The 26151-nt window shown below is 42.7% G+C and overlaps 1 protein-coding gene across 2 annotated transcripts in view; it reads right to left on the bottom strand.

Annotated features, from left to right (window-relative positions):
- The window catches only part of ALG6 (ALG6 alpha-1,3-glucosyltransferase), a 31798-nt gene extending 15484 nt beyond the window's left edge, over positions 1–16314 (bottom strand). Inside the window, exons 1-5 of one of the 2 annotated variants that reach the window (XM_060231935.1) lie at positions 16180–16314; positions 12431–12515; positions 7451–7540; positions 4385–4473; positions 269–351 (exon numbers count right to left, since the gene is read on the bottom strand). In XM_060231935.1, coding sequence (XP_060087918.1) covers positions 269–351; positions 4385–4473; positions 7451–7540; positions 12431–12515; positions 16180–16261 — 429 coding nt within the window. In that variant the 5' untranslated portion in view covers positions 16262–16314. The remainder of the gene's footprint in view (positions 1–268; positions 352–4384; positions 4474–7450; positions 7541–12430; positions 12516–16179) is intronic. The other variant, XM_060231936.1, reaches the window with a different exon arrangement.
- Positions 16315–26151: the final 9837 nt, after the last annotated feature.

Genomic DNA, 26151 nt, shown 5'->3' with positions numbered 1-26151 from the left:
TGCAGCTTGTGTCAGTCTTCAAGCCTAGCTTTTATCTGCATAACACAGAGATGGGAAAGGAAGGAAGCAGCGCAGAGCTCATGCTTTGCTGGGGGCAGGGCTAGCTTGGCTTTTCTTGTGACCCAGTATTGAGGCTTCCGTGGCCTGGTACCAGGTCGCGACCCTGCAAATAGGAAACGCTGCATTATATGAACCAATTTCATTCCTGCCTCTGCCCAAAACATTGTGTTCATACAGAAAGCAAGAAGTTTTAACAATTCAGGCCAACCTTCTTCTTGGTTGAAATTTCCTTTAAATGGCAACAGTACAATATTACTGCAGGTATGTAAATCAGGATATCAGCAACAAGAACTGTAAGACAGAGAAATTATGTGTAAAAAACACACTAATTTTATCAATCTACAGGCAGTATGACTTTTTTCCTCCTATGCTGCCTCATTATTGCTGACCTGTAATTATTCTTGGCATTTTCACTTTTCATGTGCATTTGAAACTTAGGTGAATTTTTCAAAACAAAATATGAACATCAGCCAGAATTAATGCTATAGTAACACAGACATTACTACACACTATTCAATCCAGGTACAAATGTTAGGCTACAAGTGCCCTCAAAAGAGCAAGACTGGTTTAGCACTTGACCTTTGTTCTAGAAGTGACAATATCTTTCTGCTGCAAAAAAATACAAGCATTACTAACTTATTAGAACAAAGTTGGAGTCCAGTGCCACTTTTAAGACCAACAGAGTTTTATTCAAGGTATAAGCTTTTGTGTGCACACAAAACTATAACTGTGTTTGAAATGATTTTTAATTATTTTATTGTATTTCTATTTTTAACTTTATTTTAACTGTTGTTAGATGCCCTGAGCCCATTAGGGGAGGACAGGATAGAAATATAATAAATAAATTAAATAAATATTTCCTCAGATCAATTTTGTTGGTCTTAAAGGTGCCACTGGACTCAACTTTTGTTCTGCTGCTTCAGACGGCTACCCTAGTTATTTATTACTTCTTGTTAAGGTTATCAGATGATCAAATGGAAATAAGTCTAGAAGTTTGTAAAATTATGCATGTTGTGAAGAAAATGGATAGAAAGAACTTCTTCCCCTCCTACAGTAGTAGGTCTGGAGGTCATCCATTAAAAATGATAGCCAGAAGATTCAAGACAAACAAGAGGCAGCACCTTTTCACATGATGAACAATTAATTTAAAGAATTCACCGCCATACAGGTATTTTTAAGCATGTTAAATAGTTTGCAGATAATTGGGTTTCTGAATTAATCCCATAAAAACTACTGTCTTGACTTGTGTTGTCTGTATGTCTTATTCTGGAAGACCAGTATTATATTGTAATGTCCTGATGGAATTTGTTCTCTGTGCATGTGCTCAAGAGAGAGAGCGTTCTGAAATGTGTAAAACTAATGGTCAACAGTTAACTTGTATTGAATTTTGTAACCCTGATGCACTAATTTAATGGCTATTGTTAAAAGAATGCCTATCTATTTTCTTAGTTTGTACCATCAATGGTTTGTCAAGCGTGTTGATTTGAGCATTATTAAAGACCATTTCAAGGGTAATTTGGTTCTAGTGATTTTTAAAATATAATCAATTACTAGAGACCAGATGGAAAGGTTTGTGGCCAACACAAGAGGTGGTGTGGAGGAGTGTCTGATTCTGCCCAGGATAATTGGCAATAAGACAGCACTGGCATGTCATAAGGGGTTTTTACAGAACTCCAGTCAATCCTGTAAAGAAGAGAAAGTCTGATCATAAACTAATAAATAATGAGGTGTTTAGGCTGTCTGATAAGTTGAGTAATCTTGCAGTCCATGTTTTTCTTCATTACTCACCACTAATTGTAAATTAATACACCTGTGAAAATGACTCCTGTCTTTCCCCCACAGGGTTCAGTCATAAAGGTAAATGAATGCCAATCATTTATGGCTATTTATAGGAGCACTGGAAAGTTCTCGAAAAGATGATGAAGTAACCACATAACAACAGAACTACTTATTTGTAGTAATTACAATTATTTGGTTTTGTATATAAATACATATTAACATATTAAAACTTTATTTAAAAGTTGGTAGAAAATAATCTTTAAAATTCTTTAATCAAACCTAATCAATAGCAAATATTAAGCCTTTTTTTGCATTGCTCCTTGAAAGTTCCAAAATATTTGCAGACACATTTTTAGAGTCTGAAGGAAATTGGTCAGTTCAAAATTCTACCTCTAATTTTCACATTATTTTAATATCGTAGAAAAGTTAAGAGGCACAGGTAACAATTTCTAGCAGAAATTAACAAAACTATTATGGCAAATTGGACAAACTATTATTAAGGTGCCCTTTAGATATGCTTCTCTAAGAGCAGTTTTTTCTGTTCCTGGTTACAAAGGCCCAATCACATAGCCCGTGAACATATAAAGCCATTAGTCCATTTATTGCAGTATTGTCTTCTTTGATTGGCAGCAGCTGTACAATGTTGCAGGCTGCTTTCCCAAGACTATTTCCCAAGATCCTTTAACTCAAGGTGTTGAGAACTGGCATGAATCTTTCCATGTGCGAAGCAAGCATTCTATTATTGTTGAAGTTGTGCTTTTTTGGTGTCAAGTCACAACTAACTTATGGCAACCTCACAGTGTTGTCAAGGAAATCGACATTCAAAGGTGATTTGCCATTGCCTGCCTATGCATGGCAACCCTGGACTTCCTTGGTGGTCTCCCATCCAAATACTGACCAGGGCTGACCTTGCTTATCTTCTGAGTTCTGATGAGATTGGGCCAGCCTGGGCTACCCAAGTCAGGACTGTAATATAGTCCCTCCCTACAACCATGCTGTTAGCTATGTAATTACAGGTACTTTGTCAACACAAAGTTGCACAGGCTAAGGACACGCCAGATTCTAATACAAAAAAAAATGTTAATAGTCATCCCCTCCTCTCTTATCCATGCATCCTTCCCACCCAGAAAACACCTTAGCATGGCTTAGCTGCAACGTTTTAGAACAGGGGTGTCAAATGTCCGGCCTACTGTCCAGAACTGGTTCACCCAGGGCTTTAATCAGGCCGTTTTCTTCCCCCTCCCCCTCCTGTCCTCACCCTTTGAAGCTGCTGAAGTTCCCTGTTCTTTCTGCCTTGTCTTTGTCAGCTGCAGCAGGGAACAAAGCTGCAAAGAAAATGTGGAGTGTTTTTTCCCCTTAAGATCTCTGTGCCCAGATAGATAGGGCCAGAGACCTTAATGGAAAATTCATTCCACATTTTCCTTGCAACTTTGTCTGTGCTGTTTCAGCATTCCTATAGCCCAGGGGTGGCCAACGGTAGCTCTCCAGATGTTTTTGCCTACAACTCCCATCAGCCCTAGCCATTGGCCATGCTGGCTGGGGCTGATGGGAGTTGTAGGCAAAAAACATCTGGAGAGCTACCGTTGGCCACCCCTGCTATAGCTGGCTGAAGCTTATGCTTCCTGGAATTGTGTCCTTGCAAATAAAGGGTTGATGCTTTGAGCCAGCTTGTCTCTGCTCAATGGACCTGAGAACCGGTGCCTGGTGAGTACTCTAACTTGGGAATTCGCAGCCAAATGGGGTTATTACATTGGAGAGCCATTGCCAGTGTAATAACCCCCTTTGGCTGTGGGTTCCCAAGCTGGCTCAAAGGAGTAGACCCTGGGGGCGGGGGGAAGCTTGCAATGCCATTTCATTGTTTTCCCAAGCTCAGAGCATTTTATATTTTTCGTTCCTGCTGTGATCTTTGTGCTTTTTTTTATGTTTTATTTTTAAAATTGCATTGCCAAATCCCACTATTCCTCCACCTTTCATGTTTTCCCAGACTCAGAACATTTTATATTTTTAGTTTCTGCTGTGATCCTTGTGCCTTTTCTTGAAGTTTTATTTTTAAAATTGCATTGCCAAATCCCACTGCTCTCCCACTTTTCCATTTTAAACAAAATATTGCAAGTATGTTTGTATTTTAAGTTAAAAACATATCTTTAATTATGTTTGTCTGCATCCTTTATAATGTTTATATTGCCATTGCCTTACATTACATTTTATGACATATTTGGCCCAGTCCCACAAAGTCCCATTTGTGTCAGATCCAGCTCTATGAGTTTGACACCCCTGCTTTAGAACATAAGAAGAGCCCTGCTGGATTAGATCAGTAGTCCATCCATCTAATTCATCATCCTGTCTTACATTATCCAACCAGTTCCTCTGGAGGGCCAACAAAAGGCTATAGAGGCCAAGGCCTTCCCCTGATATCACCTCATGGCACTGGTTTACTGCTTCTGAGCATGGAGGTTCCCTTCAGTAACCACGGCTCATAAGACTACAAATCTGCCTAAAACACAGAAACATTCTGAGTTCATGTTGAAGTAACATAGTTTTCTACCTGTTGCTCGCATGAATAACTTGTGTGGTGGACTCTCATGCCCACGGGAAGTGTGCAGAGCAATCCAACTTGGATTTATTAACTTTGCCCTGTAAAACATAAAAAGGAGAATTCTCACAGCTAACAATTCAGCTCAGCAGTACAAATAACATGTGCAAACTGTCCTGAATAGTAATTAAATATTGATTAGCAACAAAGCAAATTGAAAATAACTCCTCTTTCACATAATATAAAACAAGATTACTTCTGGTTTTTTAAAATGTAAAGAAAGAAACTTAGAACAATGGATTTTGAGCAAATCTATCAACTGTACTAATATTCTTCACCTTGGATTAAGCTGTGGGAATTTTCTTCCTCTATAAATCTGTCTGAAGGCTTTCCATTATTGGCTGAAAAAACACCTTTGAAATAATCTTATAATATCTCAGTAAATACATCACACTTCCAGTCTTCTTATGAGATATGATTTCTAACTATTCAAACAAACTCTTTAATGTGCATGCTGCACACAGTTGATCATCAGTTACTGACCCACCACCTCGCCAATTCAGGGGTTGGCCTTACAATGGCTTTCCTCTTTCCTTCAAGGTCGGGACAAAAGGTGGCAAATTTGGGACAGTCATCCCGGAAGCACCTGCTTAACTGTGGCATGCCTTAAGGGGCAGTGCTCTCTCCAACATCTACATGCACCCCCTTGTCCAGATTGCCCAGAGTTACAGGTTGGGATAACATCAGTATGTAGATGACACCCAGCTCTATCTACTGATGGATGGCTGGTCTGATTATATCCCAGAAAATCTGGACCTGGTGCTGCAAGCCGTGGCGAGATGGCTCAGGCTGAGCTGACTGAATCTGATGAAGATGAAGGTCCTTTGCCTGAGTCCTGGCAGTCCTGGCAGGGAGACTTCCCTACCGGCTTTTGACAAAGTGCCACTTGTGAAGGCACCCAAGTTCAGAACCCTGGGGGTGCTACTGGAGCCTTCATTAACAATGGAGGCCCAGATAGTAGCCACTGCCAAATCTACCTTTTATCACCTTAGGCAGGTAAAACTGCTGGTTCCCTTCCTCGAGCACTGTAACTTGACAACTGTGATCCATGCTACAGTCACCTCGAGATTAGACTACTGTAATGCCCTCTACATGGGGCTGCCCTTATCCCGAATCCAGAAGCTGCAGCTAGTGCAGAATGCAGCAGCCAAGCTGCTATTGGGGCTCTCCATGAGGGAGCACATACAGTCTGGGCTGCGGGCACTGCACTGGCTGCCTGTGGCATACTGGATTTGTTACAAGGTGCTGGTATTAAAGCCCTATATAGCTGGGGACCTGTCTACCTTAGGGACTGTCTCTCCCCACATGTTCCTCAGAGGGTACTTAGATCAGGAATTCAAAATTTGCTATCGATCCCCAGCCGAGGGAGGCAAGACTCAAAACAACAAGTGAAAGAGCCTTCTCAGTCACTGCGCCCTCATTGGTGGAACCAACTTCCAGAGGATGTCAGAGCTTTGCAGGACCTTGCCCAGTTCCACAAAGCCTGCAAGACCACACTATTTCAGCTTGTATTTGGCAGTTAATTATTAACTGGAATTAACTGAAATGACTGCCATCACTGAGGACATTAGATCTGAATGGATGTCTTTTAAGACCACTGAATGCCGTCTATGTATCTATTTACTATACTGTCTAATTCTATCAAAATTAGCACCCAACTGTCATTTTAACCTAATGTCTTTATATTGTTGTTTTATTATAAATTGTGAGCCGCCCTGAGCCTGCTTGGCAGGGAGGGTGGGATATAAATTGAATAAACTAAACTAAAACTATATCCATTCCCCAAGTTGAGAAATGGCACTTGTTCTGAGCACCTGAAGCTCTAATGCTAGGCTATGAGGAACTGTGCTCCTTCCCCTTCCACAGCTCACAATAGGAAAGATTTGCATGAATACACAAGGCTTCCTTGCTAAACTTTCACCATGACCTTGTCGCTTCCATTAATCACATCACATTCTGCCAAGCTTGGAGGATTATCCCAAATTCCTATTGGTGCTTGGGCTATGAAACATAAAATACAACATAGCCCTCTATGTTCATAATGACTAAGAGATATTCCAAATATTCAGATATTTGTATAAAGCTAGATTGCTGTTGATATAGTATATGTTGCTATATTCTTATTCACCCAATAATCAAGAGCTTATGAATTGACTCACTTTTGGTAACTCTACTAAATAGAGTAAAGATTGAGACAAGCCATATAGTAAAGACTGAACCAACAGATTGTAGGTTGCCATATATTAATGATTGCACACACATTTATTTTACTGGATACACATCTTTATTGCAGATGGATCTAAAACACAGTAATCTTATACTGGTAAGAATAGTTTCCACACATTGCTTACAGGTAGTCCTTCCCAACTCCAGCATGAAGCAAATAAAGAATTACTCAAGTGCAAGACTCCAGTAGCACCTTAAAGACCAACAAAATTTGCGGCAGGACATGAGCTTTCATATGTCACAGACAGACTAACACAGCTGCCCATCTAGAATTACTCAAAATTACTTAAAATAAATTGTCCCATAGTTTCACAGGTAAACATAATGATTTTCAGTAGCATTCAAAGTGATGCAGGCACTCCAATGGTGCAGAGAACTGCAGGCAAGCACTGTCTTCCTCACTCACTATGAGACTGAAGGGAGGGTCAGTTCAACCCATTTTGCATCCCAACCAAAATGGTGGTAGCATTACAAGGTAGGGGGAGGCTCCTCTCATGTCACTCCTCCAGCTCTCCATAGCTTGCCTCTGACCCAAGTAACAGGATACAGTTGACAGGCATAAGCCACACCTGTCACTTCTCCCTAGGTGCTGCCCTCTGCTGGTTTAGGTGCTTGGGTCACTTGGTGCAGAATGAAGGTGATGCACCCAGAGATAATGTTATCATTAATGGCCTTTAAGTGGGTGGAATCTCAGAACTCCCATGCATGCAACAAACCTCGCAATCAGTCTTAATTTCTTTCTTACTTTAAGAAGTAGATGAATTTAAAATAATCCTTACATAATTAACTTACACATAAGCACACAAAAGACTGTGATAAGCAGTAAGCGGTGGATAATCAAGGCCCCAGTATTGTAAATTATTGTCACTGGTGTTGAAGTACCTGAAAAAAAACAAAATGAAACCTTGAAATTAATTCATGTAAGACTACAATATCTTTGAAAGGTAGTGTAATGTAATTGGTTTAATAAAGCAATCCTTCCATTAAGTTTCAGTTTATTTCAATTTATATCCCGCCCTTCCCACTGAAGCAGCTCACAACATATAAAAGGCGGCTCACAACATATAAAATCTAACAGAGTTTGGTTTTAAAAATACATCAATTTGCAACAATTTAAAACAGTAAAATAGAAAACATATAGAACAAACGATCTGCTAAAATGCTACACTACAACCTTCCATAAAGTTTCCACTGTCAGTTAGTTGTAAGCCAGCCAGAAGAGGGCTGTCTTACAGGCCCTGCGGAACTGCCCAAGTCCCGCAGGGCCCTCACCTCTTCCAGCAGCTGGTTCCACAAGCAAGGAGCCATTACCGAAAAGGCCCTGTCCCTGGTGGATTTCCGACGGGCCTCCTTTGGCCCAGTGATTACAAGCAGGTTTTGAGAGCTCCATCTCAATACTCTCTGGGGAACATGTGGGGAGAGACGGTCCCTAAGGTAGGCAGGTCCTAGGCCATATAGGGCTTTAAAGGTAATAACCAGCATCTTGTACCGGACTCGGTATATTATTGGCAGCCAGTGCAGATCCCGGAGCCCCGGCCGAATGTGCTCCCATCTTGGGAGTCCTAATAACAGCTGGGCAGCGGCATTCTGCACTAGCTGCGACTTCTGGGTTCGGCACAGGGGCAGCCCCATGTAGAGGGCATTACAGTAGTCCAGCCTCAAGGTGACCGTGGCATGAATCACCGTTGCTAGATCTTCGTGCTCCAGGAAAGGGGCCAGCTGTCTCGCCCGCCTAAGATGAAAAAAGCCGGACTTGGCAGTGGCTGCTATCTGAGCCTCCATTGTTAGGGAAGGCTCCAATAATACCCCCAAACTCTTGACCTTGTGCGCCGCTGTCAGTGGCGCACCGTCAAAAACTGGCAGGGGGATTTCCCCTCCCGGGCCACAACGACCCAGGCAAAGGACCTCTGTCTTCACTGGATTCAGCTTCAATCCACTCAGCTTGAGCCACCTAGCCACGGCCTGTAGCGCCCAGTCCAGAGATTAAACAAATACAGTCTCAGAATTATATTTCCCACAGCATTTGAGTTGCAGATTCTTTTCTACAGATGGCCCTATCTGAGTTCATGCTCACTCTGGATGCAATTGATGATGTTTGTAGTAAGATAGAAGAGAAGCCCAAAGAGATCTGTTCCTCCACTAATTTAAAAATGTATTGAGGAACAGATTTTAGAGAGAAAATAATCCAAAATCTATTGGTGTATGAACAGTCTGGTAGAAACTCTTCTTGCAAAAAGTTTCTGTTAATTTCATTTATATGTAGGTATGTGAATACATCCAAATTGAACTGGTAGATATTGCAGTGATCTTGAGCTGGACATGAATGTACCAAGACCAACACTTAAAAGAGGCCTGGTCTTTCCTTGACAAGATGGCAATTCACCTGTCATAATAAGGGCATCAGGCACTCAGTCAAGTGGTGCAAAGGCAACTGAAAAGGGAACAGAAATTTAGGAGCACAAAATAAAACTGGGAAAAATGTATTCAAACGAGATTATTTATAGGGAAGGTTTTTGTACAATCTCCTTAGCTAGTATCTTTAAAAGGACACCTCCATTATCCTACAACACTCCCATTAGAAAGATTTATTGAACAGATTTTTTTCCGAGTGACTGTTTTTGCAACTGACAGACTGCAGAATGATAGTGTAGAAAAACTACAGATTTCTGGGCATATTATAATAGCAAACTGTTCAGCAAAAATGCTGGGACAAACAGTCACTCCAGTTGCCCTTTTTCTTGCAAAACATACAGAAGTGATGGAACAACTTAGTCCTTTTAAGACATTGTTACCTGAACATCATTATACAGTGTCCCTTTGTACAGTCACTATAGTTATCTATAGGTTGAAACAAACAATGAGCTTCATATTTACTCCACCACAAATGAATATGAGCTTGGAGTAGAAAAATAAACCCACAAAAAAATCAGTGATCAGTAACGACAGATGTTTGTGGGGGGCAGAACTTACTGTGCTCCACAACAGCCACAGCATGTTTCAAACAGATTTTTGTGACATTTTACTACCACAAGATATCTTTGCATATGGCTTGGGGTAGTAAGTATACTTAAAATACGATTCTCTCAGAATAACCAGAATCTATTCTTACTTAGTAGTTTTACAATCTTCAGCACAGGCTATCCCATACTTAAGGCAAGTTTCACAGACTAAAGCTGTCCCTTCTATTCAAAAAAGAAACACACACACACAACTCATAGAAAAATTACTGACAATTACTGTCAGCGAACATGGTGCTTGTCGGGGGGAGGGGATTAAAAATGTCCAGATTGCACCGCTGGTTTATGGAAGGATCAGGAGTTTCTAAAGACTTAACCTTGCCTTAACAGTCATAACTTACTGATACAATGTCTCTTAGACAGGTGGCAAGTGTCACAAACCTGTTCAGACAGGTTAGTAATAACACATTCAACTAGAAGGTTTCCAAACTAGCCAAATAAAATAACAACTAGAAGACAGTACAAAAGTACGAAGGCAAAAGATTTCCATTCATATGACTCTCCTGTACTTATCTTTCTGTAGACAGAATTTGGCCACATCTTCAAGTTGAAAGGCAGGTTTTATTCAACAAAAATAAAAGTTACAAAAATAAGACATCAGACCCTTTAAATCTCTGTGAAACAGAGTGACTAGTATTTTATAATTGCCAAGGGGCAAGTTCTTAGCTTTTCCAGTCTATCCACTCAAATGCAGCCAATTTTTGACATTTATTACAATAAATGATATTTCTTGAATACCTTATGAGCAGCCTGAAGTATCTTATGAACAATTCATGATAAATCATATTTCTTAAAACTGCATCTCTGCCCCTTATCCTTCCATTCAAAATTTGTCATACTAGGATAGTTTATCTCCTTAATTTGAATTTTAATAATCTGCATTGGACTAGTATCCCACTCACTTTGTGCATTGTGCTCTTATTCAGTGTTAGATTCCACAAAAAAAGTTTGTGTGTGCTAATGGGAAAAAATATAAGAATGGACACCTTCTTAGCCAGAAGTGTAAGAAAAGATGTTGTCAAGGTTGTCTTTGATAAATATGCATGGGCTCCACAGAAAGACAGGGGAGAAAGGCAAAAAGATTTAAATTTGTGCCTCTGGCTCAGAAAGATCACATGCAGGAAAACTACATACAAATCACATTTGTACTTTATAGCCTACCTTTTTAATATACTTTGTTTCTGAACAAAGGAAGTGAATATGAAGTACATGGCAATATCATAAGAGCATACATGAATAATATTAATAGTGAAGCCTCTTCAAAGACTTTTCAGAATTAACTTTTAGGAAAAGCCATCTTCCACCTAACTCCAGTGGGTCACAATTTGTTTACTGTTGCAAGAATACCAACTATCATCAAATTGTTTCCTGTTACATTTTTCGTATTGTTATAACCTGTCTTTATGACTGAAAAATTTAATTTTCCAAAATTAAATAAGCAACATCTATTGGCTGCAGTGTTCAGTATCTATCATTGACAAATATACCTCACTGCTCTTCATTCCTTTGACTATAAATTCTAGTCCATTAATTTTTATAATATTGATAATGCTTACAGCCCTTTCTTCTTCCCCTAACATACCATTCCTGAATGACACAAGCACATCCTTGCAATTTTATCATGGCTCCATTCATTACTCATGCATTTACACTGCCAACACACAAACATTTGCAATGGAACATATGAAGCTGCCCAATACCAAATCAGACCCCTGACTAATTAATCCAGTATTATGTACTATACCTGAAAACAACTCTCTATGGCTCCCAACTGAGGTATTTTATAGCTTTGATAATGGAGATAATCATCTCTTGTTAAAAGCCTAACTACTGAGCTATGGACTTATCGGTTACTGAGAGCTCTGAGAAAAACACATCATCTGTTTGCCTAAAGAACTTGTGATGGGGTACCTTCTCATGTGCAAAGGATCTTCCCCTACTTTGCTCTCTGTGCCACTACCTGGAAGGTGAGGCAGGTGACAAACAGGACTTTCCTGGTAGTGGTGCCTCACCCTTGGAACTCCCTCTGCCTTGAGGCTCACCAGGCTACCAGTGCAATCCTATGCACAGTTACTCTAGTCCAAGCCCAGTGAAATGAGCTTGTTGCTAATACCTTTGTGGTCTTGTTCTGTTTCCCTTCTCCTTACCCAAACACTATTTCATTTCAGTACATCTTTAGTAGCCTGTCGATCTACAGAATTTTATACATGCCTTGCCTTCCCTGTTGTGGCACAGCTCACCAACTGCACAATGAGACTATAATATGACATTTGTCCAACATTATGTCAGCCTTCAAGGGCTACAATAAAACTACTCAGTTAGCTGAACAGAAACAGTGGCATAAAAGCAGAGATAACAATGTGAAATCAACCACTTCTGTCTGAACCCCGAGTTCCCAGAGATTTCATATGGCTTGCAAATATGTATAAACAATTTTAAAATATTAAATGATAGTAAACTGCAGAAATCTTTTTGAAGTGAACATTTTGTCACACATTTGCTAAAATGCCAATGACAACAGATGACACTGTTATTTTTAGATGCTATATGGTCCATCTTTTTGGATTACTGTGCCCAATACTTCCAATGCTTTTAAAATACATTTATTTCAAAGAAAACACAGCCATACATTTTGAGTTAATTCAAAAATTGTTAAAGAAAGCTGGGAGTTAAAACTCATTTGTTCTACATATGTATCACAAGACTGTATCTTTCCTTGTACAATGAAAATATAACATTTTAAAATAAGACATACCAGTGCTTGACTGGAAGATTGTAGGTAACTTCTTGCCAGTGCCTTTGAGCTTCATAGTCACCATACAAAGGTGGTTTTCCTGCACCTAGAAAACCAAACAATGTGAAAATGTATTAGCTTATTAATTTGTTAATTAGTGTACTAATTACTTATCTTATTAACAATTCACTAGTTCTGCTCTAAATTCAACAGTTTATGTGGAACTTAGTATGATCCTGATAATAACTGTGTGTCAAAAATTAACACAAGAGTATTTTACAATAAATTTTTCAGCACAAAAAGAATCTTCAAGATGGTGTCAGAAGCACGATACTTTCAGTATTCTAAATAAGTCTTTTAGGGGCATTCCTTTTTATTCTCCATTGTTTCAGATACCAAAGTGAAACTCTTAACTTAGAAAAGAATAAAAAAAATTAACTATATAATATCTGGTTTGTTCAGAAACATGCTTGCTGGTGCATTGTAATGTAAATGTTTTCCTCTTCTGCTTTGAACCTTATATTCAGCAACTAATTATTTTCTTATTTACAATGTCTGATTTAGTATACTTCTTTTCCAAGCTCTATTTCTGAATCTGGTTAGGAGCTACATCTCATTTTATTTATACCTAAATAGAGTTTTCAGAATTATATTCTACTTTGGTTTCACAGCCTTGTTTTCAGCTTATTGTTCTCCTGCAGCAAGTGTTTCTAAATGATGGGTGACGAGTTGCCACCATTACCCATCTTTCTGCCCATTTACTACTTGTCAGGAAATTCTTTTAATGTTTTATATAAAAATGCTATCAATACAAAACTTCTATGGCTCTGTTCTAAATAAGGGCCAAGCAACAATTTAATCACATTAAATACAGATTATTCAGTTCCTGTCTCTTGTAATTACCTATTAAGAACACACAGTTATTTCTGCTAAGATATTGACTCTAGCCTCATGGAGATTGAAGAGTTTCTTTTAAATATAGGAAAACCATCTATAATTCTTTCATATGATCTATGTTTGAGCACTTCACACAAGCGGCAGAGAAGGCTATAATTTGTCCCTGGGTAACACAGACAATTTCTACAAGAAAGGGCTTTTTGAGAAAAATATTTCCAGATTGGTCAGATCTTCTATGAATAGAAGCTCACTCAATGGACACTTGAAATGATGTATTAGACAACCAGGAAAGAGCTTTCAAGTATAGTCCTCCCAGAATTCCTTTGTGGGAAAAGATTTTTAACGGCATGAGCACCTAACTCACTAATAATCAATGGGACTTACTATGAGCCACATTACCTCATCATTTTGAGGTTATGGTACAGCATTTCTTAACAGCTAGATTCTTTACAGAATATGAGTTGTTAAACCATGCTTTTGTTTGCATAAGTTCATGCACACAGATACCAACATACAACTCATATTGGTTGCATGTTGGTATACACATGCACATGTATACCAACATGAACACATTGCCAAGGGCAATTTCTTGCCAGTGCCTTTGACTTTAGTAACTGTCTTCGGACATTTAGAGCTGCCAACTTCAGGGCCAAAAATTCCTGGAAATCTGGGAGAAGAGGTTGGGGAGGGCAGGGTTTATGGGGGGGGGGGAACCTTAAAAGGGTATAATGTCATAGAGTTCATAGCAGTCATTTTCTCTTGGGGAACAGATCTCCGTCATCTAAAGTTCAATTGTAATTCTGGGAGATCTAACTACCTGGAGGGTGGCAATCCTACGAATTACCAATTAGTGATGCTACCTCTTAGAATTATGAAAGTGTACTTTTCAGTTTACATTACAAAGGACACTATGACCTGAACAGCAAAATATTAGTAAGACCAGAGTAAGTAACTGCTAGGCCGTTCCAGACAGTAATAAAAGCAAACAAAGGAAGAGTTAATGTTTTATCAGCTAGCATGTTTCTTTCAAGACTAGTTGGTAAAATGCAGTTAACATCTGTTACAAATTCTGCTTTGGGTATATTTGTAAGATGCAGAAAAGATATGGGTCCAAATCAAAAGTACTTGGATCTCACTACTGGTAGCAGGTAATTAAATATCAAACTGTCCTTCAAAAATCAAAAGTATTTCATGATTAGTTTTGCACATTATCTGTTTCCTTGGGTGGCTGTACTTTGCATTGAGGTTGCCAATGAAATCAATGGGATTTAACAGCATGTGTGCAGGACTGAAGCCTTAGGGTATAGATAAGGAACTGCTTCCAACAGAGAGAGTTATAATTCTATGTTCATAGTCCTTTGGGAGTAGGGAGCAGAAAGTTGTAAAGAGTAACATTTCAAAAGTTATTACTAAGCAGACCCTTAAAGCAGTATACCAGTACACATTTTACTATGGTAACTGAGGTTTGCACTTGAAGAGCATATGTTCCCAAGTATAAAAGTACAAACCTGGCCTAAGGTCAGTCAAATAGCAAAATGTTCTAGCTAGCTTCTACATTTGCAATGGGCAAAGCACATAATACTCAACCATAAAGCTCTCCAAAAGCACCATTTGGGAAATATTGATCTAATTAACCTTGAAGAAAAATCAGCCAGTACTTTATATATCTGTAAAGCTACTAATCTAATTCAACAAGAAGATGTAAAAAAGGGATAATTAGAAAAGCACAAAGAAAATGCAAAAGGCCTAAAGCATGAATAGTGGTACTATGGAAACTGTAGGAGAATGGGAATGACAGAAATCTTCTTGTGGGTGGTCATTTATATCACAAATCTGGGCCATGCAGAACTAGCACTACTTTGATCAGCCTATTTTGAAGAACAACTTTGAATCTCTTGATCATGACTCTAGTTTCAAATTGACCAGCACCAATGTAATACATTTGGGAACAATCACAAATTCATATGTTGTGCCTAAATAACATTGGTTCTCATGAGTTAAAAATGCAACATGAAGAGACCAAACATCAAGATATTCTAAGTAGTTTCTACACTCATGATATTTGATTTTAAAACAACCATCTTTTGTTTTTGTACTTTAAGCAAACTAAGGATGTAACATGATTATGAAGGTCATATAAATACCAGTAGCCAGTGTAAAATGCAGCTTTTCCTGGCATAATTTTATAACCACTTACACCAGACTTTTATGTAGACAAAATTACTGCCAGTCTGGAAAATCTTATTCCATTCCATCTACTTATGTATATTTATGTGTGCCAAAACTGCCTCTATATATTTATCATTTATTTAAACATTTATATTCCACACTCCCAATTCTTCCAGGCTCACAAAACCGCTTCTACAAAAAGAAATAAAAAATTAAAATATAAATTTTAAATCACAATTATAAAATTCAAAACATTAAAAATGGTATTGATTTCTGTAGTCTATCAGAACAGAACACCCCTACTGGTCTGAGCATTGGAGTTAAGAACCAAGAATTGTTACTCTTGGGAAGTGGCTGACAATACATATATTAAAACCTCAATTATTTGGTTATTTCATTTATATTCCCATTTTTCTCCCTAACTGGGACCCAGAGTGGCTTATATTCTTCTTCTCTCCTCCATTTTAGTCTCACAACAACCCTGTGAGTCAGTTAGGCTGAGAGTGTGTAACTGACCCAAGGTTCCACAGCAAGCTTCCATGGCAGAGTAAGGATTCAAACCTGAATCTCAAATTCTAGTCTAACAATCTAACCTCTACACAATACTGACTCAATAGCCCATATATTACATTTGTTTCTCTGCAGAGTTCTTAATATAATTCCTAACAGATATTTCATTTCTGCACACTAGGAATGTGAAATACCTGAATAGGAACCAAGTGAGACAGTCCAACGGACAGTAAGTCCTAATAAGGCTGCAACTGCCATTAAGCTCCATTTTTCCATAGCTGCTCTTCAGGCTACATCAGGAAAAAACCTAAAAAAAAAACAGAAAAAAGAAAAAAGGTTACACTGAGAATGTTATGATCTGAGGATAATCCCAAGGACAGGACCATGAAAATACTGCTTTTAAAAATATATATATTATGCTGTGATGGAAAGGTGATGCTATTGATTCACCAGTAAAATAATTATTACAACAACCCACACAAAATGTTCTTCCAAAGAAGCCAGACGTCACTGAAATGACAGTTTTAGCCATTGATCTCTATTCATGAGAAAGAGGCAAGTGATATGAGGAAATTTAGCACTGATGATGATTCTTACAATTTTGACGTCATGGACAATGGAACCTAAATTCTGGTGTAGTGGTTAAGTGCATAGACTTAACCACTCTGGGAGAACTAGGTTTGATTCCCCACTCCTCCATATGCACCTGGCTAGGTGACCGTGGGCAAGCCACAGTTCTCAAATGAGCTTTTCTCTCAAGAGTTGTTCTCAAAGACCTCTCGGACAACGTACCTCACAGGATGTCTGTTGCGAGAAGAGGAAAGGAAGGTGATTGTAAGCCACTTTGAGACTCCGAGTGAAGCGCAGGGTATAAATTCAATCTCTTCTTCTTCTTCCCCTCTTCATGATAATTCTTAGAAGTGTAATTAAAGTAACTATTCAAATTCTACTAATGGAACTAACAGTATTACCTGGAGAGAGACTTCCTACATAAAACCTGAAGCAAGTAGACAGCTAGTCTAAAGAGATCATAGTCATAATTGAAATGTTCACGACAAGGCTATATATGTTTACTCAGTGCTTTTTTTTTCAGCAGGAATGTATAGGAACGCAGTTCCAGCTGGCTTGGCATCAAGGGTGTGGTCTAATATGCAAATGAGTTTCTGCTGGGCTTTTCCTACAAAAAGAAGTCCTGTGTGAAACAATGGTGGTGTTAGGGGTGTGACCTAATATGCAAATGAGCTCCTGATGGGCTTTTTCTTTTAAAAAAAGCCCTATGTTTACTCAAAAATTCAATGGAACTTGCTTCCAAATATATGTGCACAGAATCTCAGTCTTAGGATGGTCTCTTATTTCACTGATTCAAAACAAAAAGAGAAGGAGCTTAAAGATACATATTCAAAGAAAGATTGGGGGAAGGGTTTTTGTGAGCAAAAAACTACAAGTTGGCAACTTGTCACCAGTCATTCCACATTAATTTTCTGACTGAGCTGTGTCTCACTGCTAGCCTATAGCAAAGGTCAGTACCTGACAACTTCACAGTATACCAATCAAATATTGGCACATTAAGTGGCAATACAGTACCATTTATAAACTATCAAGTGACAGACTTGACCTAGGAATCCAAAGGTTTTTCCTGCCTCTTTTTTCTGTTTCTTTCAGTTGCTAAGAAGATAATACACTGATGATGTGCATCCAGAAAAGCAATATGTGTATACCCACACAATTGGACAGAGCAAGGAGTCTGTAAGATACAGGATGGGGTGGACCTGGTAAGGTGCCTATAGACACCAAGGGAAAGTTGCAGATGTGAAGAACAGAAAAGAAGCAACACCTTGGATTTAGACCCAGGTTACTGAAAGCTGTATCTTTTTTGCTCTTTCTCCAGAACACAGGAACTGGGATTAATCCTACCTGTCCATGGCTACTGATGTTCAGTGCAAGGAAAACAATCAATAAACTATTTACAATCCATAGAGAATTCAGCTTTGTAAGTACTTATTAAGTGGAACCATTACACACCAGAGAAGGCTGCATTTGCCCATTCTGTTTCTCCTTCTCTTTGTCCTCCTTGCCACAGCCATTGGCACTAGCAAGTTGATAGACACTCTTCCAGTTGTCATTCCTCTCACTGACATCTTTTTGTAGGAGCAGCCCTGTGTTGTATACTAGTAAAGAAAACAGAACAAACTGGGTGGCTACTGTTGCTGCTCTCTAACATCTGGCTAGATCTACACTGGCAACATTTTTGCCAAACCACTGGAGGGGAAAGCAACATCTGTGTGCAAATATGTTGCTATCAGGGGGAATGAGACAAGAAGTTTATTTGGCCAAATACACTATGAAGACATTGACCCACTGCAGGCCCATAGCCAGAAAAATTTTGGTGGGGGGGGCCCAGCGGATAAATTTTTAGGGGGGGGCGTGGGGCCCAGAATGACATCACAAGAGGCTGTTTGCCTCACCAGCCTCCTCCAACCTCGTTCTTTAGAATGTAAAGGCCCAGGCAGAGAAGAGGCGGTGAAGCGCCGCCTCTTTAAAGGCCGACACCCCACCCCTGCTGATTGGCAGGAAAAACCACAGGGCTCAGCTCTTATGCCCCTCCGGAGCACTCACGTTCAGCACTGGACTAAGATGCAAGTTAAGTCGAAGTATAGGGAGATAAAGAAATTGGTTTTGCTAAAAAGAGGAATGAACTGGAAGTTGTCATGATGGGCACAGATGAAAAACTAATAAAAAAAATTATAACCTATTGTTAGAAATGAAAATGCAAGGAGAAGTTGTGAAGGAAAGCTGAGTGAAATGGATGCAGGATATTGGACATGCCATAGAGTTTATAAACTGGGAAAAACTGTGGAAAAAGTATAAAACTCACAAGATCAGCCATTTTTAAGGAAAATATAAGATGGTGTATAGATGGTACACAATGCCAGAAAAACTTGCAAGGATCTATCAGAATATCTCCAATAAGTGTTGGAAATGCCAGAAGGTAAAAGGCTCTCTTGATCATATTTGGTGGCAATGTTCAAAAGCGAGAACATATTGGGGCCAGATTCATAGCTGGCTTCAAAAGGTATTAAAAAGAAATATTAGCCATCAACCTGAGATGTATTTATTAAACATATGCAAGAAAGACAATCCAAAACCAGTATATAGATTTCTAGTGCATGCAGTCACGGCTGCCAGAATAGTTTATGTGAGAGGTTGGAAAGTTGAGCAGACACCTAGACTATAAGAGTTTGCGCAAAAACTCTTTGAGGTAGCAGAAATGGACCACCTATCAGTGAGATTAAAAGAAGGAAATGTACAAATGGGTAAACAAACATGGCAACCGTTGTATGCCTGGTTAAAAATGACATGAAAATTTAATTCTTGTCAATGAGAGCAAAATATATATGTGAAAATAAGAATAAGATGGAAATACCTTTGGAAAACTCCATAATATGGTAGGAGATGTGAATACTTGATAAATAGTAAATGCATTGTATTAAGTTACAAATTAAGTTAGATTCAGAATACTGATGTTTGGACTAATCAATTTTTACCATCATTCTCCAGTATGATCTTTTTGCATTGTTAATAAAACTATAAAACTCGGGGGGAGGGGTAAGAAAAAACGGCGCTGTGGCTTTCTGTGGGTCACTCGCCACTGCTGCCCCCAGTGCTGATCGTGAGTGTGCTGGAGGGGCATAGGAACAAAGCCTGGTGGTTTTTCCCACCAATCAGCTGATTGGCAGGGTGGTGTCAGCCTTTAAAGAGCCCAGGAAGGCTGAGTCAACTTCACCACCCCTTCCCTGCCTGGGCCTTAACATTCTGAAGAATGGAGGTCAGAGGAGGCGCCGCGGGGGGGGGGGGGTAAAAGGGAAGGGAGCAGCAGCCGCTGCAGCAGTGTTTTACCCGCAAATCACCTGATCAGAAGGGGAGCACAGTGGGCAGCATCTGCCTGGGTTCTCTGCCCAATGGAGGGGCCACAGAGATTGAAGGGGGGGTTGAATGGAGCGGCCGTGCCCCCCTAGCCCCCCCATAGCTACAAGCCTGCCCCATAAGAGGCTCATTTCATCCTCAGCTGGTGGCTGTCTAGTGCAGGAGGTAACAACAGGCATGTTATGTCTGTCACCTCCACATCACCAGCCCCAGAGGCACTGCCAGAGCCTTAGGCGCTCACCTGATTTGGCTGGATGAAAAACTAACCTTGCATCCTGAGCAAAATGGTCTAGTTGCCATAGTTCTGTATTTATGCCAGAGTTTGCCTACCCTGGGCCAGAACCTCTATAGCACTGCTACATAGTATGTCACATGCTGAAAATTATGTATTATTAACTTAATTTTAACTAATATACATTGTTGTGTTTTTTACCTTAATGTAAGCTGCCCTGAAGGGAAGGGCAGCCTAAAAGTTTAAATAATGAATAAAAATAGGGCAATTTTAATTACTCCTTATGATAGTCAATAACTACACATTCCTCATGGTTAACATTCTCCTGCTATAAAAAAGGTAAAGGTAGCACCAGTCGTTTCCAACTCTGGGGTGACGTTGCTTTCACAACGTTTTCACAGCAGACTTTTTATGAAGTAGTTTGCCATTGCCTTCCCTAGTCATCTACACTTTCCCCCCAGCAAGTTGGGTACTCATTTTACCGACCTTGGAAGGATGGAAGGCTGAGTCAACCTCGAGCCAGCTACCTGAACCCAGCTTCCGCTGGGATTGACCTCAGGTCATGAGCAGAGCTCAGGACTGAAGGACTGCAGCTTCACCACTCTGTACCATGGGGCTCTTCTCTCCTGCTGTAGCTACTTGCAATAATGGAAGTGCTCTGAAGAACTCTTTTTCAGCCTGTGAACAACTATTATAGATAAACTCCAGGTGTCTTAGGACCATTTCAAATATGTATTTTCCTCACAGAAAGCAATGCACTATGCAGTGACACAGATGAGCATACTGTTCCTCATATCTACAAATGACACATCATATTTATTTTCTTACACATAAGGAGAACAATCAGATCAAGCTGTCAACTATATGAAACAAAAGTGATATAAAACACCTGTTCCATGGAATGCAAGTCAGATGGAAATAAGGAATGTCCATTCTCAAAGAAGAAATACAAGATTCACATTTTGGGAAGGGACACAACTCAGCAGTAGAGCACATGCTTTGCAAACAAAAGATGCCTATCTTCAAATCACTCCTATGGCCAGTTATAAAGGGTACTGGGAACAATCATTCTTTGCCTGAAAACATGGGGAATTGCTACCAGTGAGTTAGTTTGGCTCAGTATAAGGCAGCTTTATAAACTTTTCAAAGACACACCGAATGCCCTATGCAAGATTGATCGCAGGCCTATATGTGAGGAGATACTCAGCTCATCAGTGATGAAAAGAATGAATCTTGCACATGTTCAGAAATACAATCCTTATTACTACTCCATATATTTTGAGACTGAACCATTCAAAACCCCTCAAGAACTATGTCAACAGGTGAGATTCATTTGCTCCCGGCGCTGTATCTTCATGTTAGAAAAAGGCTGAGCTGCTGAGTGCAGCTGCTTGAAAAAGGACTCACTAGAGGCAAGGGGTGGGGGGAAATGCAAGAAACCAGGTTCAGTCCTATCTTTATTCGGTAACAGATACTAGTCCCCGTACTTAAAACTTGTTTGGCTCGAAATCCCACAGAATTTCAACAGCGATTTCCCATATTGCTCCCACTCAGGCAAGGAAATGTCTTGCTGTTTCCCCGAACACGGTATGAGCGCGCCTGCCGGTGCAGACGTGTCTTCTCTCGCCCTTTCGGTGCGAGCCCGCGAACCTTCCCATGTCGATCATTCAACTCACCAAGACTGACAACCGCGAAACCGGGGAAGAGAGCGCGCGCACTTCCGCCCTCTTTTCCAGCCCTGCCTCGTCAGCCAAGGTCCCGCGCAGGAAGTCTGGACGATTGAAGGGGTGGGGGAAGGAGTGCGCGATGACGTCTAGCGCATTCGTTCGCTCGGAAATCCGTTTCAAAACAACGTGGTTCTTTGCCGAGCTAGAGGGTTGATTTCTGTATGATGCGTTAGTCACTCAGGATTATCTGAGAGTCTTTCTGAGCAAACAAAAGATAATTTATTTGTAATCATCAAAGAAAGAAACATAAGGCCTACTGGAGTCTTTCCTAGTAGCTTGCTAGCCAATTTATCCAGAGTCATAAGTAAAACCCGGGCTGGAATACCTCTAGATTCTGGTACTCTGGAACTAATATAAAACAAGAAATGGACTATTGAATAGTATATTATCAACTGTTCTGTTGTGTTTTTAGTTTTGCAGTTTCAGGCTGCGGACTGGAGAAAGTGCTGGGAGTTGTAAACGATGGATTTACGTGGATCCACTCATTTTTTTTAAAGTTTCTTTTGTTTTATTTTGGCGTAGAACCCCCAATACAGCAACTTAAGAAAGTACAGCTTCCTCTCTGAGTAAAACTGGAAACTGTTTTTAGCAGCTCATGCAAATTGATGGTGCCGCATAGAATGCTAGAAATAACTAGATATTTATTTATTTATTTATTTATTTAATGAACTTATATCCCGCCCTTCTCACCGAAGTGTCTCAGGGCGGCTCACAACATAATGATTCATACAATTCCATTTAAAACATTTACAGATACAATAAAAGCATAGTTAATAAAACAAGATAAAATAAAGCCAGCGGTCTATAAGAGCATTTTGTTCCATCCAAAGATGTTCCATCCAAAGTATCAGTTAGGTGTTATAGGCCTGCCGGAAGAGGGCTGTCTTGCAGGCCCTGCGGAACTGCCCTAGGTCCCGCAGGGCCCGCACCTCCTCCGGCAGCTGGTTCCACCAGTAAGGTGCCGCTGTTGAGAAGGCCCGATCCCTGGTGGATTTTAGGCGGGCCTCCTTTGGCCCAGGGACTACCAGCAGATTTTGTGAGCCGGAACGTAGTACTCTCTGGGGAACGTGTGGGGAGAGACGGTCCCTCAGGTAGGCAGGTCCTAGGCCATACAGGGCTTTAAAGGTAATGACCAACACCTTGTACTGGACTCGGAATGTTACTGGCAGCCAGTGCAGATCCCGGAGCCCCGGCCGAATGTGCTCCCATCTTGGGAGCCCTAATAACAGCCGGGCAGCAGCGTTCTGCACCAACTGCAGTTTCCGGGTCCGGCACAAGGGTAGCCCCATGTAGAGGGCATTACAGTAGTCCAACCTCGAGGTGACCGTAGCATGAATCACTGTTGCTAGGTCGTCGCGCTCCAGGAAGGGGGCCAACTGTCTCGCCCGCCTAAGGTGAAAAAAAGCGGACTTGGCAGTGGCTGCTATCTGAGCCTCCATCGTCAGAGAAGGCTCCAATAGCACCCCCAGGCTCTTGACCCTGCCCGACGCTGTCAGCGGCGCGCCGTCAAAAACTGGCAGGGGGATTTCCCTTCCCGGGCCGCAGCGACCCAAGCAAAGGACCTCTGTCTTCGCTGGGTTCAGCCTCAGCCCGCTCAGCCTAAGCCACCTAGCCACTGCCTGTAACGCCCGGTCCAGATTTTCTGGGACGCAGGCGGGCCGGCCGTCCATAAGCAGATAGAGCTGGGTGTCATCCGCATATTGGTGACAACCCAGCCCATACCTTCGGGCAATCTGGGCAAGGGGGCGCATAGGAGTCCAGTAGCACCTTGGAGACCAATAAGACTCTCAGGATATAAGTGTGGGAGTAGGCAAAGTAGGCAGTCACCTAGGGCGCCACCTGGCCTAGGGGACACCACTGGGTGTCCCCTCCCAGATGCATTACTCTGGCTCCTGACCACTGAAGCAGCCTGTCGGTCACTTCCGGGTTCCTGTCCTGCATCTCGACCTGTGTTATTAGTGACAGGCTGCTTCGGCGTGCCGCTGCGCCGGCCCCCTGGGCCCCACAACGATGGGACCGATGCCACAGGGACGGGCTCGAAACACTCTATAACCCCTCAAAAGAACAGCAGTCTAGCTCGCTTCCCCCGAGCCCTGCCGCCATAAGCCTCAAGGGGGCTCATTTTGCGGCATCTCCCGGCGGGAGGGTGGCACCCGCACGGGACACATATCAAATGAAAGAGGGGGCGCAGGGCTATCAGAAACAGCCGGCGGAGGGAGTCGGGAGACCACCCCACTGGGGGATGCACACCCTGAAAGTGATGAAGGTGGCGCAGATAGAGCCAACAGAGCAAACAGGACAAAATAAATAGGCTGCATGCAGCACAGTTGAGAAAGTGCCTTATCCCATATACTGATGAAGTAAATACAGGATCTGAGAACAAAATTGCACCAGAAGACACAAACACAAAGCTCCCTTACACTGAATCAGTGCTTGGGTCCACGAAAGTCAGTATTGTCTAGTCCAGTCACAAACACAAAGCTCCCTTACACTGAATCAGTGCTTGGGTCCACGAAAGTCAGTATTGTCTAGTCCAGTCACAAACACAAAGCTCCCTTACACTGAATCAGTGCTTGGGTCCACGAAAGTCAGTATTGTCTAGTCCAGTCACAAACACAAAGCTCCCTTACACTGAATCAGTGTTTGGGTCCACCAAAGTCAGTATTGTCTAGTCCAGTCACAAACACAAAGCTCCCTTACACTGAATCAGTGCTTGGGTCCACCAAAGTCAGTATTGTCTACTCCAGGGGTGGCCAGAGGGAGGGAGGGAGGAAGGAGGGAGGGAAGGAAGGAAGGAAGGAAGGAAGGAAGGAAGGAAGGAAGGAAGGAAGGAAGGAAGGAAGGAAGGAAGGAGGGAGGGAGGGAAGGAGGAAGGAGGGAGGGAAGGAAGGGAGGAGGGAGGGAAGGAGGAAAGGAAGGAGGGAGGGAAGGAAGGAGGGAAGGAAGGGAGGAGGGAGGGAAGGAAGGAAGAAAGGAAGGAGGGAGGGAGGAAGGAAGGATGGAAGGAGAGAGGGAAGGGAGGAGGGAGAGAGGGAAGGAAGGAGGGAGGGAAGGAAGGAGGGAAGGAAGGAAGGGAGGGAAGGAAGAAAGGAAGGGAGGAGGGAGGGAGGGAAGGAAGGAAAGAAGGAAGGAGGGAAGGACAGAAGGAAGGAGGGAAGGGAGGAGGGAGGGAAGGAAGGGAGGAAGGAGGGAGGGAGCGAAGGAAGAAAGGAAGGGAGGAGGGAGTGAAGGAAGGAAGGAGGGAGGGAGGAAGGAGGGAGGGAAGGAAGGAAGAAAGGAAGGGAGGAGGGAGGGAAGGAAGGAAGGAAGGAAGGAAGGAGGGAGGGAGGGAAGGAGGGAGGGAAGGAAGGAAGGCCGGCTGCCCCCTCCCGCCAGCCCCCCCCGCTTCCCCCCCTGCTTATCTTGTTCCAGGGCGGGGTGGCGGCCTCTCCTCCGGGCAGCTGGTGCTGCTGGCGAGGCTGGCGGCGGCTGCGGAGGCCGGGGAGGTGGCGGAGAGGCCGGCCCTGGTCTCTGGAGGGCCTCCAGGGACCAGCGCCGGCTTCTCCGCGGCCTCCGCTGGCCTCTGGAGGCCCTCCAGGGACCAGCGCCGGCCTCTCCGCGGCCTCCGCTGGCCTCTGGAGGCCCTCCAGGGACGAGCGCCGGCCTCTCCGCGGCCTCCGCTGGCCTCTGGAGGGCCTCCAGGGACCAGCGCCGGCCTCTCCGCGGCCTCCGCTGGCCTCTGGAGGGCCTCCAGGGACCAGCGCCGGCCTCTCCGCGGCCTCCGCGGGCCTCTGGAGGCCCTCCAGGGACCAGCGCCGGCCTCTCCGCGGCCTCCGCTGGCCTCTGGAGGCCCTCCAGGGACCAGCGGCGGCCTCTCCGCGGGCCTCTGGAGGCCCTCCAGGGACCAGCGGCGGCCTCTCCGCGGCCTCCGCGGGCCTCTGGAGGGCCTCCAGGGACCAGCGGCGGCCTCTCCGCGGGCCTCTGGAGGGCCTCCAGGGACCAGCGGCGGCCTCTCCGCGGCCTCCGCTGGCCTCTGGAGGCCCTCCAGGGACCAGCGGCGGCCTCTCCGCGGCCTCCGCGGGCCTCTGGAGGGCCTCCAGGGACCAGCGGTGGCCTCTCCGCGGCCTCCGCGGGCCTCTGGAGGGTTTCCGGGGGACCAGCGGCGGCCTCTCCGCGGCCTCCCCGGCCTCCGCCACCGCCGCCGGGCCCCGCGCGCGGGCAAGGAAGGCGGCGAGTGAGGGAGCCAGCGTCCCTGCGCGTGCGTATGCGCAGGGACGCTGGCTCCCTCACTCGCCGCCTTCCCT

Source organism: Heteronotia binoei, chromosome 2 (assembly GCF_032191835.1).
Source record: "Heteronotia binoei isolate CCM8104 ecotype False Entrance Well chromosome 2, APGP_CSIRO_Hbin_v1, whole genome shotgun sequence".
Classification (NCBI taxonomy): Eukaryota; Metazoa; Chordata; class Lepidosauria; order Squamata; family Gekkonidae; genus Heteronotia; species Heteronotia binoei.
Note: the sequence above shows the minus strand (reverse complement) of the source record. Positions and strands in the feature narration are given on the sequence as shown.